This window comes from Mustelus asterias, chromosome 5 (genome assembly GCF_964213995.1).
Source record: "Mustelus asterias chromosome 5, sMusAst1.hap1.1, whole genome shotgun sequence".
NCBI classification, from domain to species: domain Eukaryota; kingdom Metazoa; phylum Chordata; class Chondrichthyes; order Carcharhiniformes; family Triakidae; genus Mustelus; species Mustelus asterias.
In genome coordinates, this window is record NC_135805.1 from 19,119,767 (window position 1) to 19,146,760 (window position 26,994).

Consider the following 26,994-nt stretch of genomic DNA (forward strand, 5'->3'; position numbering starts at 1 on the left):
CCATCCCTGGTTGCCCTTGAGAATCATAGAATCTCCAGTTCAGAAGGAGGCCAGTTGGTCTAATTGAGCCTGCAACAGCAATCTCACCAGGTCCTATCCCTGTAACCCCACATATTTACCCTCCTAATGCTTCTTGCGGTAATGAATTCCATCGGCTGACCACTCTCTGGGTGAAGAGAGCTGTGATGACGTTCCGGGGTGATTTCTGCCCCACATTGAGTGGGGTAAATTTTGTTCTTGTCTCCTGGGCTGAGTTATAGAACTTGTTCCCCGTTCACCTCCATTGAAATGAGTGAAGATTGAACTGTAAGCACAGGATCACCTGACAAGGTGCAGAGATCCTCAGCTTGATACCTTACCCAGACGGTTGCATCTCCAACAATGCAGTTCTTCCTTTGCACTGCCCCTGGAGTGCCGGCTTAGATCTTTGCAGTGAGATTTTAATTGACAACTTGCTGACTTAGAGTTGAGAGTAACACCAACTGACCCAGGCAGCACGGTGGCACAGTGGTTAGCACTGCTGCCTCACAGCACCAGGGACTTGGGTTCGAATCCCGGCTTGGAGTACTGCGTCCAGTTCTGGTCACCGCACTACCAGAAGGACGTGGAGGCGTTGGAGAGAGTGCAGAGAAGGTTTACCAGGATGTTGCCTGGTATGGAGGGTCTTAGCTATGAGGAGAGATTGGGTAGACTGGGGTTGTTCTCCTTGGAAAGACGGAGAATGAGGGGAGATCTAATAGAGATGTACAAGATTATGAAGGGTATAGATAGGGTGAACAGTGGGAAGCTTTTTCCCAGATCGGAGGTGACGATCACGAGAGGTCACGGGCTCAAGGTGAGAGGGGCGAAGTATAACTCAGATATCAGAGGGACGTTTTTTACACAGAGGATGGTGGGGGCCTGGAATGCGCTGCCAAGTAGGGTGGTGGAGGCAGGCACGCTGACATCGTTTAAGACTTACCTGGATAGTCACATGAGCAGCCTGGGAATGGAGGGATACAAACGATTGGTCTAGTTGGACCGAGGAGCGGCACAGGCTTGGAGGGCCGAAAGGCCTGTTTCCTGTGCTGTACTGTTCTTTGTTCTTTTTGTTCTTTGGGTCACTGTCTGTGTGGAGTTTGCACATTCTCCCCGTATCTGCGTGGGTTTCCTCCGGGTGCTCCGGTTTCCTCCCACAGTCCAAAGATGTGTGGGTTAGGTGGATTGGCCGTGCTAAATTGATCCTTAGTGTCAGGGGGACTAGCTTGGGTGAATGCATGGGGTTATGGGGATAGGGCCTGGATGGGATTGTGGTCGGTGCAGACTCGATGGGCTGAATGGCCTCCTTCTGCACTGTGGGATTCTAAGATTCTGTGACCCCTGGAAATTTAGCCCATGGTTATTCTGGAGATTGAACAATGTGAGGCATTTCCACAATGGAGCAAGTCTTAAAAAGTCTGGCTTAGAGAGGGGAATGAGAACTGAGTTCCTATTGCTGAGATGTGACTGTCAGAAGGAATGGGTGTGAAATCTAATTGCCATGTTCTCCTGACCTGTTAGATTAAAGTTGACCAATGAGGAAATCAAGCATGCGATCTTGCAAATGGATGAACAAGAGGACTTGGCCAAGGATATGCTGGAACAAGTAAGAACGCAGATCCTTCTGTGAAATTGTGTCAAATAGAATGGAACAGAGCACTTTGGGCACCCAATATCACAAGGTGGAACAGTTTAAAGTTTATTTATTAGTGTCACAAGTAGCCACACTGCAATGAAGTTACTGTGAAAATCCCCTAGTGGCCACACTCCAGTGCCTGTTCGGGTACACTGCGGGAGAATTTAGCATGGCCAGTGCACCAAACCAGTACGTCTTTCGGACTGTGGGAGGAAACCGGAGCACCCGGAGGAAACCCACACAGACACGGGGAGAATGTGCAGACCCCACACAGACAGTGACCCAAGGTCGGAATTGAACATGGGTCCCTGGCGCTGTGAGGCAGCAGTGCTAACCACTGTGCCACCATGATGCCCCTAATGTGATTTTCCAATCCCTATACTCAATGCCCCAACCGATGAAGGCCAGCATGCCATATGTCTTCTTGACCACCTTGTCCATCTGAGTTGCCACCTTCAGGGGATTTTGGATCTGCATGCCTAGATCCACTAGATCATTACGAAAGGAACTGATATTTGATATCGGTTGCAGGAAATAAGCTTTCTGTCACCATGGGTACAGAGCTAGCCATTAGGTTTGGTGGCACGGTGGCACAGTGATTAGCACTGCTGCCTCACAACGCAAGGGACCCGGGTTCAATTCCGTCTCGGGTGACTGTCTGTGTGGAGTTTGCACATTCTCCCCATGTCTGCATGGGTTTCCTCCAGGTGCTCCAGTTTCCTCCCACGATCCAAAGATGTGCGGGTTAGGTTGATTGGCCATGCTAAATTGTCCCTTAATGTCAGGGGGATTAGCAGGGTAAATGAGCTTTACGGGAATAGGGGCTGGCTGGGATTGTGGTCAGTGCAGACTCAATGGGCCGAATGGCCTCCTTCTGCACTGTAGGGATTTTAGGATTCTATGGTCTTGCCTGATTCAGGCCAACTTGATCTCTGGTCAATGGAACTGCAATCAGCCGGCTCCCAGGATTGATTACTTTGACTCAGCTCCCCTGACAGTATGGAAGAGGTTGAGAAACATGTTGTCCGACTGCTGTTATCCTTTGGTCCTTGAATCTTAATCGCTGTAATGACTCCCTCCGCAGCTCCTCAAGTTCATCCCCGAGAAGAGCGACATCGACCTTCTGGAGGAACACAAGCATGAGATTGACCGCATGGCGAGGGCAGATCGCTTCCTCTATGAGATGAGCAGGTTTGTCAATGTAGCGCAACAGGGCAACGGGTGTCACAAGGCCCCCTAGCGCTGTCTGTCTGTGGTGAGCCGCAGACCAGGTGTTAGGTTGATTGGCCATGCTAATCAACAGGCCTCTGTCCACAGCTCTGAATGTGGAGATGGCTGCGTTGAACTGGGGTAAACACAGTAAGAAGTCTCACAGCACCAGGTTAAAGTCCAACAGGTTTATTTGGTAACACAAGCCACGAGCTTTCGGAGCGCTGCCTCTTCATCAGGTGAGTGGGAGTTCTGTTCACAAACAGGGCATATAAAGACACAAACTCAATTTACAAAATAATGGTTGGAAGTCGTGTATGACTTGTCTGGGCTTGCAAAATCCCACTAACTGTCCTGGCTGGAGACAATACACATCTCTTTAACCTGTGCTTAACCCTCTCTCCACTCACATTGTCTGTACCTTTAAGACTTGATTACCTGTAAAGACTCGCATTCCAACCATTGTCTTGTAAATTGAGTTTGTGTCTGTATGTGCCCCGTTTGTGAATAGAACTTCCACTCACCCAGTGAAGGGGCAGCGCTCCGAAAGCTAGTGGCTTGTGCTACCAAATAAACCTGTTGGACTTTAACCTGGTGTTGTGAGACTTCTTACACAGCTCTGAAGGCAGGGGAGGCCCGTAAAGTACAATGTCATGCCTGCGTGCACCAACCTGTTTCCCATTTTATGAGCGAGGTGTACAAGGGGCAATGACCTATAACCCACCTCTTTTGGGCCTTATTCAAAAAAACAGCGAGCTAGCTATAGTCCAGTTAACTTAGCAACCTATAGTAATGATTTGGAAAAGGGAACTGAATGTATTATCTCCATATTTGCAGATGATAAAAAGTTGTGTGGGAGGGTGAGCTGTGAGGAAGGTGCAGAGATGCTTCAGCATGATTTGAACAGGCTGAGTGTGTGGGCATGTGCATGGCAGATGCAGTATAATGTGGATAAATGTGAGGTTATCCACTTTGGTAGCAATAATAGGAAGACAGACTATTACTTGAATGGGTGTAAATTGAGAGAGGTGGATACTCAACGAGATCTTAGAGTCCTTGTGCATCAGTTGCTGAAAGTAAGCGCGCAGGTACAACAGGCAGGATAAAAGGCAAATGGTATGTTGGCCTTCATAGCGAGACGATTTAAGTATAGGGACAGGGATGTTTTGCTGCAATTGTATAGGGTGTTGGTGAGGCCACACCTGGAGTATTGTGTGCAGTTTTGGTGTCCTTAGCTGAAGAAGGATGTCATTGCTATAGAAGGAGTACAGCAATGATTTATCAGGCTGATTTCTGGGATGGCCAGTCTGTCATATGAGGAAGACTAAGTTAGTTTGGATTGTATTCATTGGAGTTTAGAAGAGTGAGAGGGGATCTCATAGAAACTTATAAAATTCTAACAGGGTTAGACAGGGTAGATTCAGAAAGAATGTTCTCAGAACTAGGGGTCATAGTTTGAGGATGAGGGGTAAAGCTTTTAGAAGTGAAATGAGGAGAAATTTCTTCACCCAGAGAGTAGTGAATGTGTGGAATTCACTACCACAGAATGAGGCCAAAACGTTGTGTGATTTTCAGGAAGAAATTAGATATAGCTGTTGGGGCTAAAGGGATCAAGGGATATAAGAGGAAGGGGAGATCAGGATATTGAATTTGATGATCAGCCATGATCAAAATAAATGGTGGAGCAAGTTCGAAGGGCTGAATGGCCTACTCCTGCTTCTAGTTTCTATGTTTCTATATTTCTATCTGTCTTTGAAGAATGAGAGGCGACCTTATTGAGATATTTAGAATACTCAGCGGACTTGACAGGGAGATGCTAAGAGGCTGTTTCCCCTTGTGGGACAGTCTGGGACCAGAGGGCATAATCTGAGAGTAAGGGGTCACCCATTTACAGGCAATGAGGGGGAGTTTCGCCTCTCGGAGGGTAGTGAACCTATGGAATTCTTTACCGCAGAAGGCTGTAGAGGCTGGGTCATTAAGTGAGTTCAAGGCTGAGATAGACGGATTTTTAATCAGTAAGGGAATTGAAGGTTATGGAAATAACGTGTGAAAGTGGAGTTGAGGATTACCACATCAGGTCAGTCATGATCTCATAGAATGGAGGAACAGACTCAATGAGCCAAATGGTCTACTTCTGCTCCAATGTCTTATGGGTTAATGAGGCCCTTAAGTGACCAATCAATGGTCCCAGCCCATCGCAATATTGCCTGCTAAATGGGTAGCACAGTAGCTTTTACTGTGTCAACTTGTGGGGGGTGGGGGGGGGGGGGGGCAAGGGGGAGAGGTCAACCTCCTTTTGGGGAGGATTCTGAGGAAGCACTGACTCTGAAGAGACATCTGAAAGTCACACAAAGTGCTATACACAGATATGCCTTGCTTTTCTTTCTAAAATGGTTAATTTTCCAATTTGAGCAGAGATAGACCCAGTCCCATTAGAACGGAGCGAGATGAGAGGTTAAATGCACCCAAACTGCGAATGGGCTAAATAGCCTGAGAACAGGTTAAAAAGAATTGGAAACAGGAAGTGACATGCAGGATATCGGGCGGGATTTTCCGGCCACGCTCGCCCCAAGGCTGGAAATTTCAGCCCGAGGTTAACAGACCGTTGCTTGGTCCGTGTCCCGCCTGCTACGATTCCCATGGCGGACAGGATGGGAAAATTCTGCCCACCGTCTCAGTTATGTAAAAGAACAAACAGAGGGTGGGAACCACCTGCAAACTGGCAGCGAGTGACGCAGAGTGACGCGGGAGAATCTAGTAAAGACAACTGAGGTGTGGAGATGATAAGAGAGGGCCACAGAGAGAGCAGAGCGAAGGTGAGATCTCAGGGAACGTGTTCCTCTTGTGTATGATACGCAGCGGAATCATAAACCCGTAAGGTGGGATTTTCCACCCCCTCAGCAGCTTGTTTCATGGCAGTCAAAGGTGGCGCACTGCTCGCTGGCGGCTGGACTTTACAGTCCAGCTGTTTTCAACAGGGCTTTCCAATTAGCACACCCCTCGCCACCGGGAAACCCACGGTTGGGGTGCGCCATCAGCGGGACTGTGAAATCCCACTGGCCTAAATGGCAACAGGAATTTGATGACCTGCCATGATCATAATAAATGGCGGAGCAGACCTGAAGGGCCGAATGGCCTACTCCTGCTTCTAGTTGCCATGTCTAAGATTTTGGTGGTTGTCTACAGACCAATTTTCCGATCCTGTTATCCTCAGCCCCTAGAGGAGAGCTTCACTCGCTCTCGCTGTTGTTCCGGAACTGGAATTAAACAAAGCTATGGATCTAAATTCTGTCCCTTAATCCCGCAGAATCGACCATTACCAACAGCGCCTGCAAGCTTTATTCTTCAAGAAGAAGTTTGCCGAGCGACTCGCGGAAGCAAAGCCAAAGATCGAAGGTAAGGCCATTGAAGGGATTGGTCTGGATAAATATTTACACATCGAAGCATTTTTTGTGGAATAACATTTAACTGGCCTGTTGGAGTGGGTCTGAGCAGCTGCGGAGCTTCACTTGTCATTTGTCTTCCCGCGGGTCTGGCAGTGCAGGCACATTTACAACAAGTAGTAAATCATTTGATAAATGCTCTGCATTCTGCCACTTAAAGGGCTGTGTCCTGGTTTTCTGTCTCTGTGGACTGGTGGATGGATTGGGGAGAGATGGCTGATATACTAGTCAGGACAAGAATCCCACCCAGACCCTATCCCGTAACCCCACATATTTGCCCTGCTAATTCCCCCTGACACTGGGGTCAATTTAGCATGACCAATCAACCTAACCCGCACATCTTTGGAGTGTGGGAGGAAACTGGAGCACCCGGAGGAAACCCACGCAGACAAGGGGAGAACATGCAAACTCCACACAGACAGAAAGTCATGGACCCTGGTGAGGGGAATCTATGACCAATGATATCCTTGGACCTCAACTTCCATTCAATCCACTCCTTATCCAACTTGCTCAGCCAACTGATACATTTGTCTGCTCTTTAAGTTATGTTAGACCAAAGCACTGAGTTATTTTTAACGGTGTGTGCTGCTCTGGCCCATGCTGCACTTCTGTTGGCCTGGTTCACGTTATTCCCACAGTGAAGTTATTTTTTTTTATTAGTGTCACAAGTAGTCTTATGTTAACACTGCAATGAAGTTACTGTGAAAATCCCCCAGTCACCACACTCCAGTGCCTGTTCGGGTACACTGAGGGAGAATTTAGCACGGCCAATGCACCTAACCAGCCCGTCTTTCAGACTGTGGGAGGAAATCGGAGCACCCAGAGGAAACCCATGCAGACACGGGGAGAATGTGCAAACTTCACACAGACAGTGACCCAAGCTGGGAATCGAACCCGGGTCCCTGGGGTTAGGAAGCGTTACTGTTACCTTGATCCTGTCCTCCTCCTTCAGTTTGGCAGACTGATCAGCTCTGAGGGCAGCTCTCCCCTGGTGAGAGGGCTGAGCTCAGTAGCTCCATATAGGGGCAGTTTGGATTGCATTTGCAAACCTATTCCCTGCCACCCATCATATGGAGAATGCAGGGTCCAGGTATCAGTGATATGGTCACAGTGTGAATGTTCTTTGGAAAACACAAGCAAATTATTTTGTTCTAAATAGGTGGCTGCAATCCTGTTTATTGTCTCTCTCTCTCTCTCTCCCTCCAACCCCACCGTACCTCAGTGATCCTGCTGGCATCCAAAGAGCTCTGTCGGAGCAAGAGGCTGAAACAGCTGCTGGAGGTGGTCCTTGCCTTTGGAAACTACATGAACAAAGGGCAGAGGGGCAATGCATTTGGCTTCAGAATCTCCAGCCTCAACAAGATTGGAGACACCAAATCAAGCATTGACAGGTATGGGAGAAATGGGGCAAAGAGAATGTTCAGTCCATTGGGTTCAGTGACTGGAAATAGAATACGCAATAGGGAATCCAGGGGATACATTTTTACTCAGAACTTGCTGCCATAATGGGTATATGAGATGAAAAGCATAGCTTTAGATCACATGAAAGAAATAGATGTTTTGATTTATTATTGTCACATATATTAGTATACAGTGAAAAGTATTGTTTTTTGTATGTTATACAGACAAAGCATACCGTTCATAGAGAAGGAAAGGAGAGTGCAGAGTTACAGTCATAGCTAGGGTGTAGAGAAAGATCAACTTAGTGCGAGGTAGGTCCATTCAAAAGTCTGACAGCGGCAGGGAAGAAGCTGTTTTTGAGCCGGTCGGTACGTGACCTCAGACTTTTGTATCTTTTTCCCGGTGGAAGAAGGTGGGAGAGAGAATGTCCAGGGTGCGTGGGGTCATTAATTATGCTGGCTGCTTTGCCGAGGCAGCGGGAAGTGTAGACAGAGTCAATGGATGGGAGGCTGATTTGCGTGATGGATTGGGCTACATTCACGACCCTTTGTTGTTTCTTGCGGTCTTGGACAGAGCAGGAGCCATACCAAGCTGTGATACAACCAGAAAGAATGCTTTCTATGGCGCATCTGTAAAAATTGGTGAGAGTTGTAGCGGACAATTGTAGCCAAATTTCCTTAGCCTTCTGAAGACGTAGAGGCGTTGGTGGGCTTTCTTAACTATAGTGTCGGCGTGGGGGGACCAGGACAGGTTGTTGGTGATCTGGACACCTAAAAACCTGAAGCTCTCGACCCTTTCTACTTCATCCCCATTGCTGTAGACAGGGGCATGTTTTCCTCTGCGCTTCCTGAAGTCGATGCCCAGTCCAGATAGAGCATCGGAATAGTCTAGCTGGGTGTAATGGCTGTACATTCTATGTCCTGTATATACTGCAATTCATTTTCTTGCTTAAATGTCTTTACATTTCCCCCTATAAAGAGACTGATGTTGTCTTTCTCCTTCAACTTCTCTTGTCAGTCCATTCCGAGCCTGCTAATCATCTTACCTCTTCCGAGCTTCATCCCATACCCTCTTCCCTTTGTTATTGGAGCCATGGACAACGTTCACCTTGCCGATGGCCTGAGGAGAGTGGAATACCTCAAAAATGTTGTCCCTCAGTTTGCTCGTCGGCAGCGCAAACAATCTAGGTGGCCTCTCCTGTTGGCTCCAGTATCTGAGGACAAAGATCAGTTGCGAAGGGCCATCTCCTGTGAGGAGCTGCAGCAAAGGCTACGTTTGCACTGCGTACAAACCTGTCACAAAGACAACTCAGTCATGACTTCCAGAGTGGCCAATTCTCCAGGGTTGACCTGGAGTGGCCAGAAAGTACAAACGCATCTCCCAGCTGAAAATAAAATCATCAGAGGCATCAAAACAACTGTATTTTTATCATTGTCTTTATACGTTTTCATTTATTAGATAGCAATGTATTAAAGATGGAAGGGAAAGGCTGCATGATTGGTTGGGAAACTTGAGGAAACCTCCAGTAAAATGGCCACCCAGAGTTGGCAACCTGGGCACTGAGGGAGAATTTAGCATGGCCAATGCACTTAACCAGCACACCTTTTGGACTGTGGGAGGAAACCGGAGCATCCGGAGAAACCCCATGCAGACACGGGGAGAACGTGCAGACTCCACACAGATAGTCACCCATGCTGGGAATCGAACCCGGGTCCCTGGCGCTGTGAGGCAGCAGTGTGCCCTCTCCCTCTCCCCTCCCCACTGTCCGGGACAGCCCCTATAACATTTACCATTTCACTCTGCAATTTTCCTGCTGAACCCTCTTTACAATGTCACATCTTTCACCACTCTTCAAAATCATAGAATCCCTACAGTGCAGGAGAGGCCATTCGGCCCATCAAATCTGCTCCGTCTCTCTGACAGAGTGTCATACCCAGGCCCTCTCCCCCGTCCTATCCCCATAACTCCACATATTTAGCATGGCCAATCCGCCTAACCTGCACTTCTTTCGGACTGTGGGAGGAAACTGGAGCACCCGGAGGAAACCCACGCAGACACGGGGAGAACGTGTAAACTCCACACAAGAAGCCCTCCTGGACACTCCTTTACAAATTCTGCCCCATCCAAGCCCCTAACACTAAGTGAGTCCCAATCAGTATAGGGAAAGTGAAAATCACCCTCCACAACAACCCTGTCGTTTTTGCATCTTTCCAAAATCTGCCAACGTATCTGTTCCTCTATCTCTCGCTGGCTGTTGGGGGACATGCACTAAACCCCCAACATTGTGACTGCACCCTTCCTATTCCTGAGCTGTACCCATATTGCCCCGCTGCCTGAACTCTCCGACATGTCCCTCCTCAGTACGGCTGTGATATTCTCCTTAACCAGTAATGCAACTCCCCCACCCCTTTTACATCCTCCTCTACTCCGCCTGTTAGCTGCCAATCCTGTCCCTCTTTCAACCACGTCTCTGTAAGAGCAACAACATCCAAGCTCTAAGTTCACCTGTCTAGTTTCGGAAGGCATCATTGCGCAGGCTTGGAGGGCCGAAGGGCCTGTTCCTGAGCTGTACTGATCTTTGTTCACACAGTTCCCTGAGGCCGGAATTGAACCCGGGTCCGTGGCGTTGTGAGGCAGCAGTGCTAACCACTGTGCCACAGTGCTGCCCAAAAGCCACCTGACAGACAATGGCCTGAATTTCCGCACCCCCCTCCCCCAGGTTGGGAGTGTAGAGGTGGGAAAATTCCCAGCTCTGAAAAGCTAACTCGGGAGAAGGAGTCTCGGAAGATCCGATTTCTATTCTGTAGTGTGGGTGTTAACTCGAGTCATGCCCAGCGACCCCCAGGGTCGGTTTGAAGGCAGTGCAGAGGGCTGATGGGTGCGGGCTGGGTGAAAAGCAGGTCTCAGTGATCTGGCCCTTTTTCCCAGCTAACAAAAAACCCCAATAAAACAAAGAACAGCCCTCACCCCCTCACACCCCGTACACTCCCCATGCCCCATCCATGCCAATGCATGGCCCTCACCCACCAAGGACCCTCAGATACTCCATGCCAATCAATTAAGGGGGAGGCGATGGCCTAGTGGTATTATCGCTAGATCATTCATCCAGAAACTCAGCTTAATGTTCTGAGAACCGGGGTTCGAATCCCGCCACGGCAGATGGCGGAATTTGAATTCAATAAAAAGTATCTGGAATTAAGAATCTACTGATGGCCATGAAACTATAGTCAATTGTCGGAAAAACCCACCTGGTTCATTAATGTCCTTTAGGAAGGGAAATCTGCTGTCCTTACCTGGTCTGGCCTACATGTGACTCCAGAGCCACAGCAATGTGGTTGACTCCCAACTGCTCTCTGAACTGGCCGAGCGAGGCACTCAGTTCAAGGGCCACTAGGAATGGGCAATAAATGCTGGCCCAGCCGCTGATGCCCAAATTCCACAAATGAATAACAAAAGAATGTCCCCCCCACCATTCCCTATCGCCCTTTATAGCCTCGGTCAACCTATGGCCCACCACCCATCCCCATGGCTTTTCATGAGCACTATGCCAATTTAGTACGAATCCTTGCCAACAAATCCCCCCAGCTGCCCTTTGCTCTTACATCCTCCCTGCCAATTTACTCATCATCCACCATGGGCCACATCCATCAGGATCCATCCTGAGAGGAAATAAAGTTCGAAGTGTCCAATGGTGAATTCACGATTTATCAACAACACACTCATAGTTAAAACACATTTAAATTCTTTCAACCTCTTTATTTTCTTAGAACAATGACATTTGGATTCATAACCCCACTTCTGGAAGCACTCAGAGCCGTCAATCAAACCGAACTGAGAGGCACCTCACTGTGATAGTGATAGGTTGTGAAATCAGTCAAGCAGCATTAATCCTATAATGATAACCTTCAAGTTCATGTCAACAGATGGACTGAAATAGCAGGCACTGATTTTTAATGCTGCAGACAATATTTTCAAATATTTAAAAGGACAGGATATTTAAATGCCTTGACAGCTACCTTGACCTTACCCTTGGCTGTTACTTAACAATTCTAATTAGCTTGACAAACCCACTGAGTTTCTCAACTTTTTACACACATTCAGGTCTACTTTTACAAATCCCAAAAGACACGACCTCTCCCAAGTGGCACCTCACTGCTCTCAAAATGTGCCATAGAATGTGCAGAAGGAGGCCATTTGGCCCATCAACTCTGCACTGATCACAGTCCCACCCAGGCCCTATTCCCGTAACCCCACATGTTTACCCTGCTAATCCCCTGACATTAGGGTCAATTTAGCCTGGCCAATCAACCAAACCCGCACACCTTTGGGAGGAAACCAGAGCACCCGGAGGAAACTCACACAGACACCGGGAGAATGTGTAAACTCCACACAGACTGTGACCCAAGTCAGGAATCGAACCAGGATCCCTGGTCTGTGAGACAACAGTGCTAACCACTGTGCCACCGTGCCTCCCATATCTAAAAGGGTACCCTACCCCTCCAAAGAACGCTACGAACTTTAGATCTTCTCAATAGGTCTAAAGCGCATGAGTTGTGTTTTAGTCATCCCACCAGTGAAAATTGGATCTGACTGAAGGCAACTTTAGCATGTGCACTGCCCTCCATGAACCGGCATGTGCAAAGTGCAACCTGCCCTTGTCACCCAGTATCTCCCCCAACCCTCCACCCCACCCCCCCCCCCCCCGGCTGCGTAAATGGTGGGTGTTGTATTCGGGGGTGGGTCTTCCAGATTCTGGCCTCTGGTGCCATTTTGTCTCAGCTGGGAACCTTCTCCTCCAGAGTGAAAATCCAGGTTTGTCTCCTTGGCCAACTGATTTGGCCTTCAGTTACCCCCCTTGTCTTCTTCTCTACCTCCTGCCTGAGCTTACCCACGTTCTGTACGTAAATTGTTGCTGAGGTTGTGGGAAATAATAACATCCTTGAGCGCTCCTGAGTGAAGGCGTGACACCACCCTCTGCCCCGACCAGACTAATTCCGAATTCTTATTTTTGTCTCAATTCCAGGAATATCACACTGTTGCACTATCTGATCATGATATTCGAAAAGAGTTACCCAGAGATCCTCACCATTCAGTTAGACTTGCTTCATGTACCAGATGCAGCCAAAGTCAAGTAAGTAACGGCGTAAAGCTGGTAAACATCTGCCCCCTTTGTTATATGGTTTTCTCTAAAATATAAGGCAGTTTAAAGATCAGTGTCACAAGTAGGCTTACTTTAACACTGAAATTAAGTTACTGTGAAAATCCTCGAGTGGCCCCACAACGACACCTGTTCGGGTACACTGAGGGAGAATTTAGCACGGCCAATGCACATAACCAGCACACCTTTCGGGCTGTGGGAGGAAAGCGGAGCACCCGGAGGAAACCCACGCAGACACGGGGAGAATGTGCAGACTCCGCACAGACAGTGACCCAAGCCAGGAATTGAACCCTGGTCCCTGACGCTGTGAAGCAGCAGTGCTAACCACTGTGCCACTGTGCCGTTGGTGATATTTGGACAGCCTGAAACTTTTGAGTGTGAACTCACAGTGTGAATCTGTCCATAACTTCGCACTGATTCGGGATAAAATTGGCAAGTTTGCTCAGTCAGGACACAGTGGTGACCGCAAGCAGGAACAGAAATACCTCACGGGTGCTGTTCTTCAGAGATATGTTTGCATTTTAACGCCAATCTTTATAGCCTCTAACACTTGTGGTGGGAATGGTGTGCATGTGTATATAAATGATGCAGGTGAGCCCACATTGGAAATGTACATTCAAAAAATGGGCAATAAGTGAGTTGAGCCGTTTTTATAAGAATGTATATTAAGTTATGCCATGGTAAGATTATAGAATCATAGAATCCCTACAATGCAGAAGGAGGCCTTTCGGCCCATCGAGCTTGCGCCAAAAGCATTCTCACTCAGATCCCACCCCAGCAACCCCACATATTCACCCTGCTAATCCCCCTGACACTAAGGGGCAATTTAGCATGGCCAATCCACCTAACCCGCACATCTTTTGACATTGGGAGGAGCCCCTTGCAGATACGGGGAGAAAGTGTTAATTCCACACAGACAGTCACCCAAGGCCGGGTTTGAACCAAGTTCTCTGGCGCCGTGAGGCCGCAGTGCTAAGCCATTTCAAGGTTATTACATTATGTAAATCAGTGGGCTGTGGCACAGTGGTTAGCACTGCTGTCTCACAGCTCCAGGGACCCGGGTTTGATTCCAGCCTCGGGTGGCTGTCCGTGTGGAGTTTGCACATTCGCCCTGTGTCTGCTTGGGTTTCCTCCGGGTGCTCTGGTTTCTTCCCGCATTCCAAAGGTTAGGTTCATTGGTCGTGCTAACTTAGTGTCTCAAGCTGTGTAGTTAGATGAATTAACCATGGGGTTATGGGGATAGGGCAGGGCAGAGGGCCTGGGTAAGATACTCTGTCAGAGAATCGGTGCAGGCTTGATGGGCCGAATGACAGTGTAGAGATTCTGAGAGATGCGGGAGTGCGGGATGAGGCTGGGCAGGACAGAATGTTGGAATAGAATAGAGGGAACCTTTCCTCTGATTGTGCCATCCCTGACCAGGAAGTGCTTGCTGTTGAAGAATGTGTGGCACAGAGTCTGCACGAACTTGAATAACCAGGAATACAATAAAATTCACATGCACAAACTTCAATAAAAATAACCCCATCTGCCTCTGCCTGCTGGATATAAAACCTCATGGTGCGTTTTACTGCATCCAATAAATATATATTCTTGTTGTAAAGGCTGGAAATGATTGGCTTTTAGCTACACAGCGGGCCCTCTCTCAGCCATTAAATATTTCCCTCACAGATGCTTCAGCAAAGCTTCTGGCGGTAGTTTTGACTTTGGACAATAGAGTAAAACAAAGGCGTTATCAGATGAGCTGCCTGTCTTACGTCTCTCTCTCTCTCAATTTTAATCTCCATTAGCCTCAGGAGGGAGCTATGACAAGTGGCTGAGCCGACAGTGTCTGTTTTACCTCATAATCCAAAGCCAATATTACTCTGATGAATCTATTTCGTTCTTTATCGGATATTTTTATTTATTAGTCACAAGTAGGCTGACATTAATACTGCAATGAAACTGCCTTTTCAAAAGCAAACAATCACCTAACCAGCGAGGCTAAGTCAGAGGCCAGTTAAGAGTCAGCCACATTGTTAGAGGACTGGAGTCACATGTTCAGAATATGGTACGGGAAGTAGTTTTTCTTTCCCGATGGGCATTAGTGAAGAAATTGGGTTTGACGCAAAAACCCAGCAGTTTCACGCAAACCATTACTAATACCAGTGATTAATTAATTGAATTTACTTTCCCCAGTTGCTGTGGTGGGATTTGAACTTGTGGTTCTCGATTATTAGTCCCAGCAGCTGAATTAATAGTACAGTAACATGCCACTATGCTATGGAACCCCTGCTCTGGTACCCCTTAAATAGTTTTGTGAAATAAAGTTTAAAAGTTTATTTATTATTGTCACAAGTAGGCTTAGATTAAAACTGCAATGAAGTTACTGTGAAAATCCCCGAGCCGCCACACCCTGGCACCTGTTCGGGTACACTGAGGGAGAATTTATCATGGCCAATGCACCAACCAGCACATCTTTCGGACTGTGGGAGGAAACCGGTGCACCTGGAGGAAAGCCTACGCAGACACGGGGAGAATGTGCAAACTCCACACAGACAGTGACCCAAGCCGGGGAATTGAACATGGGTCCCTGGCGCTGTGAGGCAGCAGTGCTAACCACTGCGCCACCGTGCCAGCCGAAATCTACTCTGTATTTCCAGAACTTAAAGAGTAAATGTTTGTCTCTTGCAGCACACCTGGAGCGAGGATAGCACTGCCATTGAACTAGAAAGCCAGAGGGCACAAGCTGTTGGCCCTGGCATGTGAGTTCAAGTCCCATCATGGTATCTGGTGGAATTCAAATTCACTTAACATAGAACATGAAACATTACAGCGCAGTACAGGCCCTTCGGCCCTCGATGTTGCGCCGACCTGTGAAACCAATCTAACGCCCATCTAACCGACACTGTTCCAATATCATCCATATGTTTATCCAATGACCATTTAAATGCCCTTCATGTTGGCCAGTCCACTACTGCTGCAGGCAGGGCATTCCACGCCCTTACTATTCTCTGAGTAAAGAACTTACCTCTGACATCTGTCCTATATCTATCACCCCACAATTTAAAGCTATGTCCCCTCGTGCTAGCCATCACTATCCGAGGAAAAAGGCTCTCACTGTCCACCCTATCTGATCATCTTGTATGCCTCTATTATGTCACCTCTTAACCTTCTTCTCTCTAACGAAAACAGCCTCAAGTCCCTCAGCCTTTCCTCATAAGACCTTCCCACCATACCAGGCAACATCCTGGTAAATCTCCTCTGCACCCTTTCCAATGCTTCCACATCCTTCCTATAATGCGGTGACCAGAACTGTACGCAATACTCTCAAGTGCGGCCGCACCAGAGTTTTGTACAGCTGCAACATGACCTCATGGCTCTGAAACTCAATCCCTCTACCAATAAAAGCTAACACACCGTACGCCTTCTTAACAACCCCATCAACCTGGATGCCAACTTTTAGGGATCTATGCACATGGACACCGAGATCTCTCTGCTCATCCACACTACCAAGTATCTTACCATTAACCCAATACTCTGTATTCCTGTTACTCCTTCCAAAGTGAATCACCTCACACTTTTCCTCATTAAACTCCATTTGCCACCTCTCAGCCCAGCTCTGCAGCTTATCTATGTCCCTCTGTAACCTGCAACATCCTTCCGCACTGTCCACAACTCCACCGACTTTAGTGTCGTCCGCAAATTTACTAACCCATCCTCTACGCCCTCATCCAGGTCATTTATAAAAATGACAAACAGCAGTGGCCCCAAAACAGATCCTTACGGTACACCACTAGTAACTGAACTCCAGGTTGAACATTTCCCATCAACCACCACCCTCTGTCTTCTTACAGCGAGCCAATTTCTGATCCAAACCGCTAAATCACCTTCAATCCCATGTGTCTGTATTTTCTGCAATAGCTTACCGCGGTGAACCTTATCAAACGCTTTACTGAAATCCATATACACCACATCAACTGCTTTACCCTTATCCACCTCTTTGGTCACCTTCTCAAAGAACTCAATAAGGTTTGTGAGGCATGACCTACCCTTCACAAAACCGTGTTGACTATCCCTAATCAAATTATTCCTTTTTAGATGATTATAAATCCTATCTCTTATAATCCTTTCTAAAACTTTGCCCACAACAGAAGTAAGGCTCACTGGTCTATAATTACCAGGGTTGTCTCTACTCCCCTTCTTGAACAAGGGGACAACATTTGCTATCCTCCAGTCTTCTGGTACTATTCCTGTAGACAATGGCAACATAAAGATCAAAGCCAAAGGCTCTGCAATCTCCTCCCTGGCCTCCCAGAGAATTCTAGGATAAATCCCATCCAGCCCAGGAGACTTATCTATTTTCAAACTTTCCAGAATTGCTAACACCTGCTCCTTATGAACCTCAATCCTGTCTAGTTCAATAGCCTGTATCTCAGTATTCTCCTCGACAACATTGTCTTTTTCCTGCATGAATACTGACCAAAAATATTCATTTAGCGCCTTTCTTATCTCTTCGGACTCCACGCACAACTTCCCACTACTGTCCTTGACTGGCCCTAATCTTACCCTCGTCATTCTTTTATTCCTGACATACCTATAGAAAGCTTTAGGGTTTTCCTTGATCCTACCTGCCAAAGACTTCTCATGTCCCCTCCTGGCTCATCTTAGCTCTCTCTTTAGGTCCTTCCTGGCTAACTTGTAACTCTCAAGCGCCCTAATTGAGCCTTCACGTCTCATCTTTACATAAGTCTCCTTCTTCCTCCTCACAAGAGATTCAACTTCTTTAGTAAATCACGGTTCCCTTACTTGATCACTTCCTCCCTGCCTGACAGGTACATACTTATCAAGGACACGCAGTAGCTGTTCCTTGAACAAGCTCCACATATCAATTGTGCCCATCCCCTGCAGTTTCCTGCCCCATCCTATGCATCCTAAATCTCGCCTAATCGCATCATAATTTCCTTTCCCCCAGCTATGACTCTTGCCCTGCGGTATATACCTATCCTTTTTCATCGCGAAAGTAAACGTAACCGAATTGTGGTCACTGTCACCAAAGTGCTCACCTACCTCCAAATCTAACACCTGACCTGGTTCATTACCCAGTACCAAATCCAATGTGGCCTCGCCTCTTGTTGGCCTATCTACATACTGTGTCAGGAAACCCTCTTGCACACATTGGACAAAAACTGACCCCTCTAAAGTACTCGAATTATAGCTTTTCCAGTCAATATTTGTAAAGTTAAAGTCCCCCAGAACAACTACCCTGTTACTTTCGCTCCTATCCAGAATCATCTTTGCAATCCTTTCCTCTACATCTCTGGAACTTTTCAGAGGCCTATAGAAAACTCCCAACAGGGTGACCTCTCCTTTCCTGTTTCTAACCTCAGCCCAAACTACCTCAGTAGACGAGTCCTCATCAAATGTCCTTTCTGCCACCGTAATACTGCCCTTGACTAACAATGCCACACCTCCCCCTCTTTTACCACTGATGCGCGATTGATTCACACGGGAGGCTAGAACGTACCCGGGAATAAAGGCTTTTATTCACTACAAATAGGAGCACACTACTCAACAATATTATCCCAGACTAAAGACTACTAGGAAGTAGCAGTGACCTTTATACTCCTGTAAGAAGGCGGAGTCCTGGGCGGAGCCGAACGGAGTATACCACATAAACAGTAATAACAGGTGGAACACCCAAACCCTAACCCCAACAGCAACGAGAGTAACATATATACAAGTACCCATAGTGGTAACCATCTATGGTTCACCACAATCACCTTCCCTGACCTTACTGAAACATCTAAATCCCGGAACCTGCAACAACCATTCCTGTCCCTGCTCTATCCATGTCTCCGAAATGGCCACAACATCGAAGTCCCAGATACCAACCCATGCTGCAAGTTAATATAGAATATAGAACAGTACAGCACAGTACAGGCCCTTCGGCCCACGATGTTGTGCCAAGCTTTGTCCGAAACCAAGATCAAGCTATCCCACTCCCTATCATTCTAGTGTGTTCCATGTGCCTATCCAATAACTGCTTGAAAGTTCCTGAAGTGTCCGACTCCACTATCACAGCAGGCAGTCCATTCCACACCCCAACCACTCTCTGAGTAAAGAACCTACCTCGGACATCCCTCCTATATCTCCCACCATGAACCTTATAGTTATGCCCCCTTGTAACAGTTACATCCACCCAAGGAAATAGTCTCTCAACGTCCACTCTATCTATCCCCCTCATCATCTTATAAACCTCTATTAAGTCGCCTCTCAACCTCCTCCGCTCTAAAGAGAAAAGCCCTAGCTCCCTCAACCTTTCCTCGTAAGACCTACCCTCCAAACCAGGCAGTTCACCCACCTTATTTTGGATGCTCCTGGTGTTGAAGTAGACACACTTCAAGCCACCTTCCTGCCTGCCGGTACACTCATGCGACCTTGAAACCTTATTCATGACCTCACTACTCTCAACCTCCTGTACACTGGAGCTACAATTCAGGTTCCCATCCCCCTGCTGAATTAGTTTCAACCCTCCCGAAGAGCATTAGCAAATTTCCCCCCCAGGATATTGGTACCCCTCTGGTTCAGGTGTAGACCATCCCGTTTGTAAAGGTCCCACCTACCCCAGAATGAGCCCCAATTATCCAGGTATCTGAATCCCTCCCTCCTGCACCATCCCTGTAGCCACGTGTTCAACTGCTCTCTCTCCCTATTCCTCTCCTCGCTAGCACGTGGCACGGGTAACAAACCAGAGATAACAACTCTGTTTGTTCTAGCCCTAAGCTTCCACCCTAACTTCCTGAATTTCTGCCTTACATCCCCATCCCTTTTCCTACCTATGTCTTGGGTGCCTATGTGGACCACGACTTGGGGTTGGTCCCCCTCCCCCTTAAGGATCCTGAAAACACGATCCGAGACATCATGGACCCCGGCACCTGGGAGGCAACACACCAACCGCAAGTCCCTCTCGTTCCTACAGAATCTCCTATCTGTCCCCCTGACTATGGAGTCCCCAATAACTAATGCTCTGCTCCTCTTCCCCCTTCCCTTCTGAGCAACAAGGACAGACTCTGTGCCAGAGACCTGTACCCCATGGCTTACCCCTGATAAGTTGTCCTCCCCAACAGTATCCAAAATGGTATACTTGTTATACAGAGGAACAGCCACGGGGATCGCTGTTCTGACTGCTTTTTACCCCTTCTAACAGTCACCCACGTATCCTCATTTCTAGGAGTAACTACCTCCCTGTAGCTTTTATCTATAGCTGTCTCTGCCTCCCGAATGATCCAGAGTTCACCCAGTTCCAGCTCCAGATCCCTAACACGGTCTTAAGGAAAATCTGGACTATAAAGCTGGTCTGAGTAATTGTCATCCTGAAACTATCAATTGCCATTACAAAAAGAAACGTACCTGGTTCAACTACTGCCCTTTAGCACAGGAAATCTGCCATCCTTACTCCAGTGTCACTGACTCTGAACTGCCCCCTCCAAAATGGCGGAACAAGACACTCAGTTCAAGGCCAATTAGGGATGGACAACAGGACTTCCCACTGATGCCTACATCCTGTCCCCATCAAAACCTGAGCACAGTCCAGAGATGTGTGGGTTAGGTGGATTGGCCATGCTGAATTGCCCTTGGTGTCAGGGGGATTAGCAGGGTTAATACATGGGGTTACGGGGGTAGGGCCTGGGTGGGATTGTGGTCAGTGCAGACTCGATGGGCCGAATGGCCTCCTTCTGCACTGTAGGGACTGTATGATTCCATTCCAATTTTACCATGGCTTGAGTGCTACTTGAAACGAACTTTGCATTCCCATGCAGGGAGATGTTGTGGAAAAACAGGGTCAAAGGGTGTGGGTTGAGAGCCATGTTTATCACTCTTTGCTCACCTACAGTGCCGGGAGGAAGCGAGCCTTGGCTCAGTTATGACCATTCTCACCCCAGAGTCAGACAGTGAGGGTTCAATGTCCCACTCCAGGCTCCTCAGCTCAGATTAGAAGATCGTGTTTTGGTGTGGGTACGAGAGGTTAGTGTACTGTTTGAGGTCCTGTTTTACCACACCATATGGTGAATTGGCTGCAAACTCAGGGAAACGGAAAGGTTCCCATGTTCCTATTTTGAAGAACCATAGAATCCTTACAGTGCAGAAGAAGGCCATTTGGCCCATCGAATCTACACCAACTCTCTTATATCTTACTCAGGCCCACGCACCCTTCCCAACCCATTCTCATAACGTCGCACATAGCTAATCCCTGTAACCTACACATTTTATGGACACTGGGGGGCAATTTAGCATGGCCAATCTACCCAACAAGCACATCTTTTGGACTGTGGGAGGGAACCAAAGCACCCGGAGGAAACCCACGCAGACATGGGGAGAACGTGCAGACTCTGCACAGACAGTGACCCGAGGCTGGATATGAACCCGGGTCCCTGGCGTTATGAGTCAGCAGTGCTAACCACTGTGCCCCCGTGCCATAGAATCCTACAGTGCAGAAGGAGGCCACTCGGCCCATCGAGTCTGCACCGACCACAATCCCACCTAGGCCTTATCCTCATAATCCCATGCATTTACCCTAGCTAGTCCCCTTGACACTAAGGGACAATTTGGCATGGCCAATCCACCTAATCCACATATCTCTGGACTGTGGGAGGAAACCGGAGCACCCGGAGGAACCCCATGCAGGCAGGGGGAGAACGTGCAAACTCCACAGAGACAGTGACCCGAGCCGGGAATCGAACCCAGGTCCCTGGCGCTGTGAGGCAGCAATGCCAACCACTGTGCCACCGTGTCACCCCAAGAAGACCTGGCCAGTACTTGATGCTCTCAGCCAACATCGCCAAGGATGGAGGAATGGCAATCTCACAATGTTACTTGGCCTGAGGAACTCCTTTGAGCTGTTCAAGTTGATGGCTCCAGAATACAAAATTCTTCTGTGGGAAAAGTGTTTAAAATGTACCGAGGAATGTTGAGGTTTTGTCGGATATTTGGAAATGTTTGCAATGCAAAGTGTAGAATTCTGAATTTCTTTCTTCTGAGATCAATTAAGGAAAAAATGTGTTTACTTCAACATAGCCTGGCAGAGCTGGATAAAGAAATAAACAATCTGAAGAATGGACTGAAAGCTCTAGAATCGGTAAGTATTACCTACCCTCATGGTTTTTTTTCACTTACCCGGTGAGGCAGGGTAGCAAACCCCGAGGGGCTCTCGCTTTTGGTCAGAAGCGTCCAGATGGGCTGAATCCTGGGATGGCCGGTCTGTCATAAGAGGAGAGACTAAGTCGGTTAGGATTATATTCACTGGAGTTTAGAATAGTGAGAGGGGATCTCATAGAAACTTATAAAATTCTAACAGGGTTCGACAGGGTAGATTCAGAAAGAATGTTCCCAATGGTGGGGGAGTCCAGGACTCGGGGTCATAGTTTGAAGATAAGGGGTAAACCTTTTAGGACTGAGGTGAGGAGAAATTTCTTCACCCAGAGGATGGTGAATGTGTGGAATTCACTGCCACAGAATGTGATTGAGGTCAAAACATTGTCTGATTTCAAGAAATTAGATATTGCTCTTGGGGCTAAAGGGATCAAGGGATATGGGGGGGAAGGGAGGGATCAGGATATTGAATTTGATGATCAGCCATGATCAAAATGAATGGCGGAGCAGGCTCGAAGGGCCGAATGGCCTACTCCTGCTTCTAGTTTCTATGTTTCTACCCAGGAACGACTGAGTGAGAGCAGTAAGTCTGGACTTGCGCATGAACCTTAGAGTCAGCGGCAGCAGACACAGAAGTGATGTGAATTTTCATCCATCTGTGCCATTTTTCCATGGATTCCTCCAATCTCTCTGAGATCAGGAGAACGCGGCAGAAATTCAGGGTCAATCGCTCAGTGTGCTGTAGATAAGTGCAGGAAATGAAATACGGTACAGTGAGGAAATACCCCTCATGCCAACATGCGGGGCAGATAGCAAAAGGTCTTGCCCCATCAGGTTCCTCCCATGTTTATATTTTTAAATCTTAATCTTGTCCAACTCCTCCCTGCAACTCAGCTCAGAGGGTGGATGGATGGGGGGAGCAGGGTCATTAAAATTGGAGACAGTTGGCTCAACCTGTTGTCTTGCACCTCCTGCTGGTCAGTTGAAGAACGTAACCCAAGGAGCTGGAGTAGGCCATTCAGCCCCTCAAGCCTGCTCTGCCACCTAACAAGTTCTCGACTGGATTCGGACCACCTGAGGGTTCCTTTCTTTTGGCGTGTGTGGCATTCTGAGGAGTGGAGCTATGGAGAATCAAAGGCAAAATGCAAAATTATTTGTTTTGGGAATATCCTAGAACCCCCTTCCTGGCATGATTTCGATGCCAGCCCTTGGAATGTTTGATCGGCAAGCCTGGGATAAAATTCTACAGGTGGGATTTTCTGGCCTCGCTCTCCCCGAAACTGGAAAATCCCACCCAAGGTCAACGGACCTTTCCATGGTCCACCCCTCGCCCGCTCCGATTCCCATGGTGAGCGGGATGGCAAAATTCAGGCCTACACGTTTGCTGGCACCAACTTCTCACTTCTGCTCCACCTGCCCAGATGACCCAAAATCCTCTCCAGTTTAATGTTGTCAAAACTAACACCTTCCCCATCACCTGACATGGGCACTAGCAGCTGTGAATCTCGAACTTTAACTCCATCAATCGCCAAAGCCGTCACCACAGAGCAGGTGTTTGATGTGATTTGATTTGATTTATTATTGTCACATGTATTAACATAGTGAAAAGTATTGTTTCTTGCGCGCTATGCAGACAAAGCATACCGTTCATAGAGAAGGAAAGGAGAGAGTGCAGAACGTAGTGTTACAGTCATAGCTAGGGTGTAGAGAAAGATCAACTTAATGTAAGGTAGGTCCATTCAAAAGTCTGACGGCAGCAGGGAAGAAGCTGTTCTTGAATCGGTTGGTACGTGACCTCAGACTTTTGTATTTTTTTCCAATGGAAGAAGGTGGAAGAGAGTTGCCGGAATTTTACCACCTCGCCCGCCCGAGGCTTGTAAGATCTTGCCCGAGGCCGTTCTGTGAGCCTCGCGGGCATGCCAGTAAAATTCCGGCAAGTATGTCCGGGGTGCCTTAATTATGCTGGCTGTTTTTCCGAGGCAGCGGGAAGTATAGACAGAGTCAATGGATGGGAGGCTGGTTTGCATGATGGACTGGGCTACATTCACAACCCTTTGTAGTTCCTTGCGGTCTTGGGCAGAGCAGGAGCCATACCAAGCTGTGATACAACCAGAAAGAATGCTTTCTATGGTACATCTGTAGAAGTTGCTGAGAGTTATAGCTGAGCTTTCTTGACTGCATTACCTCTGCAACATTACCTGCCTCCACCCTATCTCACGTCTGGTGGCACTGCCAAATACATGCCTAGGCCACAGCTTCACCACTGCCAGGGTGAACAGATTGTGTCCTTGTCTTAACTTTCCTTCGGTTACAATACATCAGAGATCTACCAGCCCACGGCTCGCTTCAGTACGTCATCCTGTCCAAAGTCCGCTATCTTGCTGCTCATAATCGGGCAATGACAGAGTTCTCACCCCCTGCATTCCGAGTTCCACTCCTCTCTGCCTAAAGTGATCTCCTCCTGCTGCCTCCCTGCCGAAAAGCAACTTCGTCCTGCTTTTGGGTCCCCATACGCAATGAATGTTCCTCTTGGAGAGATCCTCCTTTCCGCCAAGTGAGGTGGTTGAGGCAGATGCGTTGGCAACATTTAAGACTTATCTGGATAGGCACACGAACAGATGGGAAATAGAACGATATAAGCGGTTGCTCTAGATAGGACAACGTGATCGGCGCAGGCTTGGAGGGCTGAAGGGCCTGTTCCTGTGCTGTACTGTTCTTTGTTCTTTATGGTTAGTTGTTCAGCCACTCCTCCTGCATGTGGGAACTGCCTCCCTAATTCCCTCTAATTCTGCCACCTTCCTACTGAACTACAGAATCCTACTCCACTCCCTAAGCCTATTTCCGCAACCTCTCTGGTTGTTGACCCGAGCTTATTCTCCTGAACCCAACGCACTTTGAGGTATCTCTGAACATGTGTGAGGAGCGCTATGGAAATGTGTAATTGTTGCTGTTGTAGTAAGACACTTGTTTTCTCCTTTACAAATAATATTCGACTCAACAATGCGGCAGCACATCAAAATACAGCCTTTAACTTGAGTTCAGAGGGCCTTGGATTGAATCCCAGTCTGGAGTGCTCTCTGAACTTGTGTACTATCTATGAGAAAATCTTCATCGTTTTTTTATCGAGGGGACAGTGTGCAGAGGACTTTTTAAGGAAATAAATTACAGCAACAGAAAAACCCACGTGTTTCTCAAACCGTGGTGGGGAGAAGTGACAGCTGATTGAATTCGTATGCAGTTAAATTCTATTTATTTGGCTTGTGTCTAAAACCAGAGAGCTTTAAGCATCTGCTTTGGCAGTCAGCAGTGTGGAATGTGTCCTGTTTACAAGCCTGATGTCCTATCAGTGTTAGTGAAGAGGGTTTATCAGAATTTGAGGGAGAAGAATGTGTACGATCCACTCCAATTGCTGTTGGCCTCGATGGCTTGGTTGTCTTTTATAGGGGGGGGTTTGGTGGACATGGTAGAAGTGACTTTGAACTTAAGCTTTAACTCTAACCCTTTACCGATGACCTATGCATTTCAAAGGACATTTTTTTAAAATTCATTCGTTGGACATGGGTGTCACTGGCTGGCCAGCATTTATTGCCCATCCCTTGTTGCCCAAGGGCAGTTGAGAGTCAACCACATTGCTGTGGCTCTGGAGTCACATGTAGGCCAGACCAGGTAAGGACGGCAGATTTCCTTCCCTAAAGGACATTAGTGAACCAGATGGGTTTTTCTGACAATGGCTTCGTGGTCATCAGTAGCTCTTAATTTCAGATTTTTTTTATTGAATCCAAATTCCACCATCTGCCGTGGCGGGATTCGAACCCGGGTCCCAAATTGCTGAAATCTTGGCCACAAGCCCCTGAGTGACAAGATCTTTTACAAGATTATGAGTGGCATGGACAGAGTGGATAGTCAGATGCTCTTTCCTATGGTAGAAAAGTCAAGTACTAGGGGGCATAGGTTTAAGGTGGGTGGGGAAAAGTTGGACGAGGTGTGCGAGGCAAGTGTTTTACACAAAGGATGATGAATGTCTGGAACGCGCTGCCCGGGAAGGGGGTGTGAGCAGATGCGATCGCGGCATTTAAGGGGCAACTAGACGAATACATGAATAGGATGGGAATGGAAGGATACGGACTCCGTAAGTGCATACGGATTTAGTTTAGGCAGACATCATGATTGGCGCAGTCTTGGAAGGCCGAAGGACCTGTTCCTGCGCTGTACTGTTCTTTGTTCTTTATTCTTTGAGTTCCTACACCATCGGCGCTACCAACATTAATTGTCCGTACCCTGCTCATCTTGTCCACCTTAACCCCCCCAGAACAGGGAGGAAATCTGCCATCCTTACCTGGTCTGGCCTATGTGTGACTCCAGAGCCACAGCAATGTTGTTGACTCTCAACTGCCCTTGGGCAATAAGGGATGGGCAATAAATGCTGGCCCGCCAGCGACACCCATGTCCAATGAATGAATTAAAAAGAAATGTCCTTTGACATTCATAGGTCATCGGTAAAGGGTTAGAGTTGAAGCTTAAGTTCAAAGTTAACTCTGCATCTGCCTGCCATAGGAATAGACAGCATCTTCAATCTTTTATTTTTGCCAAGTGCCCGTCTCGAACTTACCCGTACCATCCACCACCACTGCCCAGCTATCCCAGAGAGGATAAGCTGTTCAAACTGAAACACGATTTGCCAGCCTGGTGTGGCACCACCTCCTTCATCCAGTGGTTCAGAGTTCCGTTGGCAGTGAAAGACAAGAGTGCAGCGCTCTGTGTGTGAGTCTGACCGTTGTGTGTGGAGCGCCGCCTGCTTCAGTTGCCAGTGTTTGCACTGAAAACAGCTTCCCCACATATCACTGTGAAGATGTAACCAATACATCATTGTCTGGTGAGTATGAATAGATCTGGCCATCCTCTGGTCCCTTCTGCTTTTCACCCTCTCCCTCCCCTGCTTGACCACAGCCAAAGCATTGTGTCCGGTTCTGGTCACCACACTTTAGGAAGGATGGTTTATT

General features: G+C 47.8%; 1 protein-coding gene across 2 annotated transcripts in view; it reads left to right on the top strand.

The window, feature by feature from the left end:
• Positions 1-26,994, top strand: part of daam2 (dishevelled associated activator of morphogenesis 2) — a 355,177-nt gene that overhangs the window by 269,550 nt on the left and 58,633 nt on the right. For both annotated transcript variants that reach the window (XM_078212233.1, XM_078212234.1), the window contains exons 17-22: positions 1,540-1,624; positions 2,739-2,845; positions 6,171-6,259; positions 7,529-7,697; positions 12,731-12,838; positions 21,920-21,980. In XM_078212233.1, the coding sequence (XP_078068359.1) occupies positions 1,540-1,624; positions 2,739-2,845; positions 6,171-6,259; positions 7,529-7,697; positions 12,731-12,838; positions 21,920-21,980 (619 nt within the window). The remainder of the gene's footprint in view (positions 1-1,539; positions 1,625-2,738; positions 2,846-6,170; positions 6,260-7,528; positions 7,698-12,730; positions 12,839-21,919; positions 21,981-26,994) is intronic.